Source organism: Glycine max, chromosome 2 (assembly GCF_000004515.6).
Source record: "Glycine max cultivar Williams 82 chromosome 2, Glycine_max_v4.0, whole genome shotgun sequence".
NCBI classification, from domain to species: Eukaryota; Viridiplantae; Streptophyta; class Magnoliopsida; order Fabales; family Fabaceae; genus Glycine; species Glycine max.
The window spans coordinates 45,896,835-45,907,420 of NC_016089.4; the positions used below are offsets into that span (position 1 = coordinate 45,896,835).

At 30.7% G+C, this 10,586-nt stretch overlaps 1 protein-coding gene and 1 pseudogene across 2 annotated transcripts; one reads left to right on the forward strand and one right to left on the reverse strand.

Annotated features, from left to right (window-relative positions):
- Window positions 1–1,481: 1,481 nt before the first annotated feature.
- Window positions 1,482–5,085, reverse strand: LOC100817642 (O-fucosyltransferase 19-like; annotated as a pseudogene).
- Window positions 5,086–5,930: 845 nt separating this feature from the next.
- LOC100305997 (uncharacterized) lies at window positions 5,931–8,884 on the forward strand. Of its 2 annotated transcripts, XR_412997.4 has the most exons (6): window positions 5,931–6,121; window positions 6,312–6,347; window positions 6,508–6,736; window positions 6,816–6,858; window positions 6,999–7,083; window positions 8,674–8,884. XR_412997.4 is itself a non-coding variant. In NM_001249148.2 (5 exon segments), coding segments are annotated over 4 exon segments (339 nt in total). In that variant the 5' UTR covers window positions 6,030–6,089; the 3' UTR covers window position 6,858; window positions 8,674–8,881.
- The last annotated feature ends 1,702 nt before the right edge of the window (window positions 8,885–10,586 follow it).

Here is a 10,586-nt window from a genome sequence, read left to right on the forward strand (position 1 = left end):
GCTTTGTGCGTTATGTTTCGTATGTATTTTTTAGCTGCCAGCACACTATTTAATTTACAGGCCTCCAGACAAAGATAGTAGCAAAATGACAACCTCAACGTGCAACAACGTAAAAAATAAAAATAAAAAAATAAGCAAACCCAAACTGAAACAACCACTAAGGCACTGACATGCAAATACACTTGTAACGTTAAGGAAATAATAAAAGAGAACAATTAAATCTCTTTAAGGTGGAAAGGCTTATAAAGTTAAAAAAAAAAAAAAAATTGACTCAGTAAAACTACAACTTCCTAAAAGATAGGAATGGAAGAAGATATAGGGGTGCTTTTGATTTTACGAAAAATCTAATCTAAAACCACATATATTTGATCTTTAAAAAACAAAGCTAATTAAGAAGTATATTTTTAACTTCAAAATTTAAATTATAATAAGAAAATATTTTCCAACAATAAATATATATATATATATATATATATATATATATTAAATTTATGAATTATTTAAAATTAACTTAATTTTTTATAATCATTTTAAATATATTTTAATTACATATTTATATAAAAATATTTTTTAATTATACTAATTTTAAATTCAAAGAGGTTGGTTAAAAATTTCATTATTCTTTTTCTTTTATTCTAAAAGACATTGGTGGATCAACATCTTATGTGATTCACAATTTGTTAGTTATTTATAATTATTTTAATTATAAATTAGTTACTTTAAAATATTTAGCTTTAATTATAAATTATTTTAAATTTAATTACATATTTATAATATATATTTTTAATTATAAAATCCTTGAACCTCACGTATTATTTGAAACTAATATCAAATTGATTGAATTAAATTAAAATTTCATAATTAAAATAATTAAATTAAAAAATAAGTTATGAAATGAAAGCTATGAAAATAAATTACTTAAGCTTTAAAAGGGTAATGAAAATGGTTTTAATTAGTTTACAGGCTGCGTGCCTATTTTAAAGGGGTTTCAAGTTTATATTTTAAATATGTGCATAAATTATTATTATTAATATACATATATTAAATTTAATATATTAAAATTTATTTAAAAGTGGATATTTTAATAAAAAAAATTAAATTAATACTATATTATCTTTTTTTACTGCACTAATTTGTCTCTTGTTAATTTATTAGTTTTTCTATTTCTTTTTAATAAATATATAAAAAGATAATAATTATAAAAATATTAAATAGAATATTTTAAAAGTTCATATTTCTTAAAATAAGTTTTTAAAATTAAATTAATACTACATTATCTCTTATGTTATTAATTTTCTCTATTTTTATTTTATAAATATAAAATATAATAATTATAAAATAAATAAACCATTATTTTAAAAATTAATAATTTTCAGAGAGAGAGATTTGACTCTTTTGTAGCTCCAATTGCCAAAATGCTCTGGCATATTTACAAATCTAAAGCAGTTGTCTCATCTCATGACTCAATACCATTTACTATGTCATGATTCATGACTTATTTACATCGTCGTTGTTGTCTCTCGACGCTCACAAATGCAACCAGGATAAGGGTTTGCATAAAAGCTCTCTTCCAATTTGGGGTGTCGATTGACTTTTCTATTATGAGGACCTCCATTTTTATTTGCATGTATGCTCTTAACTTTCGATGAAAACTCGTCCCAAGAAATCAAACCATTGTCCAACTGATCAATCAGCCTCACAAACTTTTGCCTGTAACATATTAAGGTCCAATAATTAGAAAGAACCAAATTGGATCAGAATCAATTCCTAGAAAAAAAAGGTTATACATTGATAATGTAATCCAATCACAAATCATAATATATGATAAATTTATTAACTTTTTTGTAAAATTAGTTTAAAAATAATATCAACCATAATTGTGATTAGATTAACAGTGTAAAATATTAAACTCATTAATTATACTAAAATGAAGCCTAATATGTTGTTTAGTAGAATCAATACTTGTCTGGGGTGATAGTTTTCCGAAACCCTTCAAATGCGCGATGACCTCGGGCTGCTTTGGCCATGTGCCCGTCATAGCTGTAGATAAAAACATCACTTTCTACTGCTATGAAGTAATCCAAAGCAGCAAGTTGATTTTGGTGACCCATAAAGGGTAGAAGCTCTTCTTTTGTGGCTAAAGTGGAGTGTGTGAGCAAATGACGATACTTGCTTTGGAGGGGTTTCATTGCATCTTTACCATAAATCATGCCTGCAGCTACATAAATTTTTGTGTCATGAGGATATCCTAGTGCTTCAAGGAACACAGCAACCTCTCTTGGAGTCATAGGGCAACTACCCCGTAAGCGCCTTGATTTGCCATCAATCTCTTTCACCTTCCAATGTTTCACTTTATATCTCATTTTCTTAAGCTCCACGGCTTCATCTTGGGTCAGGTTGTGGCTGCAACCTGTAAAAGCAAGCATGTCCTTTTCATATCTGCAATATCAACATATGCTTAATGTTAACTGGATATGTACAACGTCTAGGTGATAATATGTAACTATATATTGATTAATTAAAGTAATAAACCATATTAGAGGAATTACCTTAAATGGAGAGCAATGTAAGGGGTGTTGTTGTCTCTAAGTCTATTTACTAACTTCATTCCTAGCTCTTCAATTGGAACTGTGAATCTAAGTCCTTCATACATTGCACGACATCGTACCCTTTGGATTGGAGTAGCTAGACCATTATTGACTAAGCGAGAATCAGTATGGGTAAATTTGATCACTTTGTTTTTCTTCAATAATTGCAGCATCTCCCCTTCGTAATAACCGGCCTACATGTTTCAAAATGGTCACAAAATTTAGATTAAAAACTGAAATGGATACTTTGTAAGCGTGCTAGAAGTTTTTAAGTAGATAATGTGTAGTATTGCCTTGGACCAAGAAACTGGAGCCTTCAAAACTGGCTTAATTGCTGCAAATTCTGGTGGTAGGGATTCCATTATTTGAATATCATCTTTTAAAACTTCAATGAAGTTCTTCCAGTTAAAAATTTGCTTAAAATCACTGAGACAGTAAAATTAGAACAATACAAAAATCAGAGAGGTGCATATTTTTGACACAAAACTCACGTAGATGACAATCCATACCTAGAATCTGTCCAAAAGGAATTATGGTCTAATGTAGGTAAAACCAAAGTGGCTTTCATAATTTTTGCAATAGCAACCATGTCACTTATCTGCAATAGCAACCATGTCACTTATCATAGGATTGAAGTAAACAAGGAATTTGAAAATAAATAAACATAAATAAAGATAAGCTCCAAAAGCAATTTATTAGCGTACTCCAGTTTTCATTTGATTTAATCCTCCATTGGCATGGACCATAAGGTAACCATTTGTGAAGTTCTCTTTCCCTGTAGAATATAAATTCTTCCTAGTTACAAAGATGACAGAGTGTGAATCACTTGCAATGAACTTAACTCAAATTTTAACAATAAAGAGCTTCGGGCTCACGTTTGTCACTCATTGATCGATCCATGCATTTGTGGTAGTTGTCACTGTTGGGATGCTTCCAAATTTCGAGAGTCTAACTAACATATATGAGGAAAACTAGCATCACAATTTAAATGTAGATGTAAATTATATTTATATTGATAAGGAGTGCTAGAGAGATACTCCTTTAAACATACTTTTATTTATGGATTAAAATTCATATAAAATTACAAATTTAGGAAACAGATTCATTAAATAAGATATGAGATAAAAAAAAAGATTTTTAATAAATTTTAATCAATAAAAGAAAGTATATTTAAAAAAAATGTTAGAGAATATGTTTTTCTAATATATTTCTTATATTATATTGTGAAGAAAAAAATATGAAGCAAAACAAACACACAAAATAATACCACCATGTGTCAGTCCATTATGATTATTTTGACGAACTTTTTGTAAGGTAACAAAGGATGAAAAGACAACTATAGAAGATAGAATCAATATAAGAAAGGGGGAAAAATAATGCATTTTTTTCGGATGAAAGTTTATCTATATTTTTTTATATTCCCTTATCTCCTGCCAAAACAAAACCTTTAGTATTAAACCATATTAAATAAATAGAATATATACACTTCACTTACACTAAATATTAGGCATGTAACCACCACTAAATATTATTTATTTTTCAAAACTTTTCTTAGTTAAGAAATTGACAACACAGATAATTATTTCTAAAAAAAAGTCAGATGAAACACACACTGAAATTCCCCTAAAAAAAGTTATATATTTTTTTCAATGAGAAACAATGTAGTAGTAAAAAAACAAGTAAAATTCTACACGACTGAATACAAGAATCTAAGATTAAATTTGCATTCAACTTTCTTCCTCTGGAAGTTTAATATTTGTATTGATGTATATGTATTCTTGAGTTATGTTAATGAACAATTTATTAAATGATTGAAAAGACCAAAAATATAATTGTAATAATTATGAGATTACATGTGAGATTTATGAGAGAAGATGGATTTTGTATAATAATAACTTTCAATGGATAATAAACAGAAGAAGAAAAAAGTGTAATGGTAAACATTAAGAAACCAAGCAACTAAAGATCCTAGATAACCAAGAAAAAACAAACAAACAACACTATACATGATCGGCAAACTTTCAATAAAACCAACTAAAACAATACCCATTATATCCATTTCATGGTTATAAGATGTTAGAGGCAATGAAAGGAGAACGCAAAAACAAAAAGCTTTTGCCGGCGACTTGTATAAAATTCATGAAAAAGAAAACACAATAAAAAAAATGGGATAAAATATCACGTAGGACAAATTGTTGTATACCGGAGAATTGTTCGGTGAAGGTACGTAATGTTTCACCAAGTTTGCATGTATTTCAGGATCCAAGGTAAGTTGGTCAGAAAACATATTCAACAACACAAACTTGGTAAGCACACACATAAAAACCAAAACCATTAAGCCCAAGAACATGTGGCGTCCAAGCTTGAGCCTGAAAAGTTTTTGCCAATGTCGTATTTTACGTCGCGTGGAGGACATGCCTCTCATGCTAGAAGACATCAACCCATATCGTTGTTCTGTGCCATCTAATAGACCCCTCCTTGCCTTGAACATGGTGCACAGGATAATTGTTGATTAAGAGCCACGCTTGGCAAAAAGATGATGATAAGATGGTATTATTATTAGAGAGATTAATGTCAAGGAATTAACAAAGGGAGTGTGAGGTCATGAGAAACAAAACAACCATGCATAGGTCGAAGGTTGGACTTGTGGGGTGGACTTTGCTTTCTTCATTTGTCTTTGGTGAGGCTTTTGTATGGTTGAATGATTATTCCACATGTCATGGGACCGAAAAATGAGGCGATACACTCTCTATTTTAGATGTTTTTAGTTTGTGTGCTATATCGAGTTTAATAAAACTAATTTCATATGCTATAGCCTATGTGTGGCAAACTATTTCATCTATGTGCATTAGTTTGACAACAACACACTATTAACATAACCCAATTTTTTTAAACGAAGAAAAAGATTTTTTTTTTTTTTTTTTTTTTACATTTATACTACATTTCTTGTTCTTGACTTGTGTCATATGGAAATGTTTTGTTCTAATTAAGTAAATTATATGTTCCTTTAAAAAGAAAAATGGTTAGGTTGATGTAATTTAGTGGCTTATATCTTTTCTTGCACCACTCTCTAGACTCTAGCTATTCTGTATATCTCTCTCCATTTTTATTTTATTTTAATGTTTTCAACATCTCTCTTCTTTTGTTTATTCTCTCTCTTAAATAATACATAAAATTATTCCTAAAATTACGAGTAACGATAATTTAATTTATGGAAATATAGAAATATATTTTTAGTTCTTAAAATTAGAATGATAATTTTAATAAAAAATTAAAATAAATGAAGACTAAAAAAAAAGATAAATACAAAAGACAAAACATAAAAAAGAAAGCAAAAACGCCGTGGCAAGAAGCCCAATGGAATGGGCCTTGCAGAAAAACCCTAGCCGGCCCGCTCCGTTTGACTCTGTCTATAAGAATCCCGAAACTGATATTACTACTCCTTCCGCCGAGCTTAGTAGAAGAGAAAAGGAGGAGCAGGAGGCATCACCGTTACCAAACATGGTGAAAGGGCGACAAGGAGAGCGTGTTAGGTTTGCGATTTAACTCTCTCTCTCTCTCTCTCGTTGTTTATAGCATCGTTTTTAAGCCTTCGATCTGTGGTTTTATTGGCTCCTTATAATAGTTTAACTTTCACAAAGTTTAGAAGTTGTTAGCATGATATTCGTGATGCACATTTCATGAATATTTGTTAATGTTATCGTTGTTTTTGCTGTTTACCAGACTTTACGTCAGGGGTTCAATACTTGGATACAAGAGGTGAGCTTTTTCTTAATTTAAAGGTTTGCTGGAGTATTAATAATAACATTATTAGGCTTATCGATTTTCTCATAATAATTTCAATCTGTGCCGTGTAATGGATATTGATATTGTAGTGAGGCTTTATTTGTGCTAAGAAATTGATGATGGTGTTGTTCAGGTCCAAGTCAAATCAATACCCAAACACCTCATTAATCCAGATTGAGAATGTAAACACTAAGGAAGAAGTTGCGTGGTACTGTGGGAAGCGTATGGCTTACATTTACAAAGCCAAGGTAAAGAAGGACGGAAGCCACTATCGCTGCATTTGGGGTAAGGTCACCAGGCCTCATGGTAACAGTGGTATAGTTCGTGCTAAGTTCAAGTCCAATCTGCCGCCCAGATCAATGGTAATTTTTTTACTCTAAATTGGTCTCTGTTTTTGGCATTTTTTGTGGTTTCTGACTGTCAGTGTTGTTGCATCTGCAGGGAGCAAGGGTTAGAGTCTTCATGTATCCAAGCAATATATGAGGTAATGTTACCGTTTTGTTGATATTTTAAGTTTTCTTATGCATTATCATTTGTTGCCTCAGTTATGTGTCTTTGAAATTGAGACCTCTGTTCTTGCCAACTGTACCAGTGTACTATTACTAATTTGATTCTGAAACTCAGTGATATGAATGGAATAATCAATGGAAATAAAAGTATTATACTTCAGTTATGATGGGGCCGTGGTAGAAAGTGATGAATAATGCAGGTACTTCCGATGACATGTCTAGTGTTGTTCTCTTGGTGCAGCTAAGTTGTTGCTCATGTCAATGTGCAATTACAAATTGGCTGTTTTTTATGCAAATAGAGCTTGTGCAATCAAATGTGTGTACCTATCTTGAAAATTTTATATTTTTAAAAAAGATATGGAATTCTAAGATAAAACCTATTTGATAGGTTTGTAGATGAAACTAAGAATTCAATTGCAAAGGTTTTTGCAATTATGGGAACCCCACTCCTTCATTGAATTCTTGTGGACCTTTCCTAGCATTACTTCATGCTAGGTGCTTTTGTAGTTGATGGTATCATTGTATCATTATCATACTTCATTCTTTTTCCCTTCCCTTTGTCAAACTCCATTGTATTGTCTGCATTTTATCTGTCCTATTTCCTTAATTCAAGAAATGAAATTGATGACTTGAACACTTTCTTAAATAAATTGCACAAAGTTCTTCTTGGGAATCTTTACAAAATCAGTTCCCAGGATTTTATCTGTGCGGATAGCACGTGAAAAACCTTTCTGCTTGAGCCTTCTCCTTTATCCATGGAGATATGCTCCAATGTAATTGGCTTACAGTTACATTCATTTTTGGAAAAAATTATTATTTTGTTGATGGCTTGCTGTTTTTGCCCCAAATAAGGTATAGCATTTAATAATAGCTTTGCTTGTATTCACATTGCCTCACAATTGATTATTATATCGCTACCTTGTCTTATTTGGTGACAATACTACTTCCTTCGTCAAAATCTCTGTTGTATTGGGTATGTTCTGTCTGTCCTGTTTCCTTATTTTTAGAAATAAAGTTTTGATGACTTGAACACTTCATTGTTAAAAAATCGCATACAGATCTTCGTAGGAACCTAATTTTACAAAATCAGTTCCCAGGATTTTATTTGTGCGGATAGCAAGTGAAAAACCTTTCTGCTTGAGCCCTCTCCTTTATCCATGGAGATATGCTCCAATGTAATTGGTTTACAGCTTCATCCATTTTTGGAAAAAATGATTGATATTGTGCTTTGATTTTGCTGTTTTTGTGCATAATAGGGCATAGAAAGCATTACTAATGGTAGCTTTCTCATTGCTTGAGATTGTTTTTATTTTATTTATCATAGTTAGCTTGTTGATTCTTAATGATTGTACCTTGAATATTGATATCCCCCAATCAAATAATCTTGTGATTTTATTAACCGTCCATTTCCTCCATTTTTGTTGATTGAAACCTGTTACATTTTTTTTTAATGGATTGTGATTGGCCTACGTAAGTTTGTTAATTAATATTCTATTCAATCGTAATGACAACGCAGTTCAGTTTATGCTTTTAAGAAACAGTAAAAAAAAATCTAAAAGTAAATGTTGATTTTAAGGTAAAGATTTAAAAATACCATTGAGATAATTGGGCGGGACATCCGGTGTTTTGTTGGATTGAAATTTATTCAAAATATACCAATTTTTTTCCAGCTTGTGTTTCTTATTAGTGCTATTAGTGACTTGAGAGTATCTAATGTATTATAATGATGCCCTTATTTTATTCTATATGATCTAATTGACCTTGAAATTGCTTGTTGGTTATCTTTGCAGGTTCTCAGGACTCGTGAGTCGTGGAGCTTGTTTTGTCAGGGTATTTGATAGGAATTTATATTATGTTTTTCTTTTTTGGTAGCTCCCGAGCAGGGTAGTATCCTTGTTTAGGATGAAGAGAATGTATCGCATGTTTTTTCTTTACTCTCACTGCCATGGTTATTAGGGAGGATTATGAGTCTCAATTTCATTAACGGATTTTTTTTCCTTACTTTACCGTCCCCGTAAAATTGAAATTGAAGAACTCGAGCTCGTAGTTCTCAGGAAAAATTGGATACAAAATTGAGCTTTTCATCTACAACTTTAAGGAAATGGCAATTGGATTAATTATTATAGGAATTGGAATGAAGTTTAAGGGATTAGATTGCGATCTCCCCAAAAAAGTCAATGGTGAATGGTATATATTAAGATTGCTAATAAAAATTTGTGATGAGCATTTCTCTCAGGATGCTGTAGAGTGAACTGCAAACACTGCCATGTGGCATTGCTAGTGTTGAGCATAGAGCGTGTTTTGAAGTTATGTACAATAGGCCTGCAATTTTTTTCTTCTTTTCAAATTGATAGCAACATGGTGAGACATTTTCATAAAATCTCTCACTGGTATCTTATTTTGTCGGCAACGGTGTTTCTGTGACATTGAACGTATCAACAATCGCTATAATACGAAAGCGACAGCCACGTGAATAATAACGAGATTAAAGTGGAATAAACTTGTCGAATTTGCATTTTCTAAGTCTCGGTGAAATTACTAGCGTTTATTCTGAGTAGTTGCACTCAACTCATGCAGTCTATTTTTTAGTTTTGAGTTGATATGCAGTCTATTAACTTTTACCAAATTATAGAAAACAAAATATAGCCTTAACTGTTCATATTTGTATTCAGTCTATTTAACTATGGTATGTTAAGCGGTGTAGTAAATTGTTGAGTATGGAAATTTGATATATCATTTTCTACTTTTACAGAACATTAGTTGGATGCAAAAGTTGTAGATATTTTATGGTAACGTTTCCTTAGTATATTAAAGGCGTTGAGAAAAAAAGTTGATGCCTACTACGTACCTTTCTTAATTCTAATCAGTGAAATGTCCAAGTTTTTCACCAAGTGGAAGAAAAGACAATCAAATAATATGATAATGAGAGAGTATAAATAAAGATAGGGGAAGGGAAAAAAGATGTTACTAATTAATGAAAAAAATTTTGAAGAGACAAATAATATTTTTCTATATGGATAGGAAGAACTCTTAATAGAAAATATATTAAATATTTCCGACAATATTATTTATTATGTACTTAATTATTTTTTTAAGATATTAATAAAAAAACAAAAATATATGGCTTAGTACCTAAAATGAGAGGTTTACATTTACTCACTTGTAAATTTCCATGTTAACAACAGTACCCCCAAATATTTAATATAATTTTGAACTAAGTCATCATTCAAATCCATAATTAATTAGGTGATAATTGAAAACTCACGATACCCTTTTTTTTAGGTGTATGTGCATTTCATCCCCACAAAAAAGAATTAAAAAAATCACGTGAGTAATAAGGAATGGGAGAAAACCTGACTTTGGTTAAGAAATTAATTTCCTGGACCATGTGACCAAATGAAATAGCACACGTATATTAGCAACAATTTATGCAAACCTCTGTTGACTTGTTCTCAATTGTTTGATGAGTAGAAACTTTAAAAAAAAAATACTGAAGATTTTAGATAATTTAGTCTATTTATTTGGACTCACTGTTTTATATATATAATCTTAGATCTTTGATTTGATGTGATCGCGGATGAAACACAGCACATGCCTTCTGACCCTCTTCCACTCACTGCATTCAATACTATAGTCCTAATTAACTTTGACTTTGCCTGCATTGTACTCTTTAATCTTTATTATTGTACACACTTTCATCTCA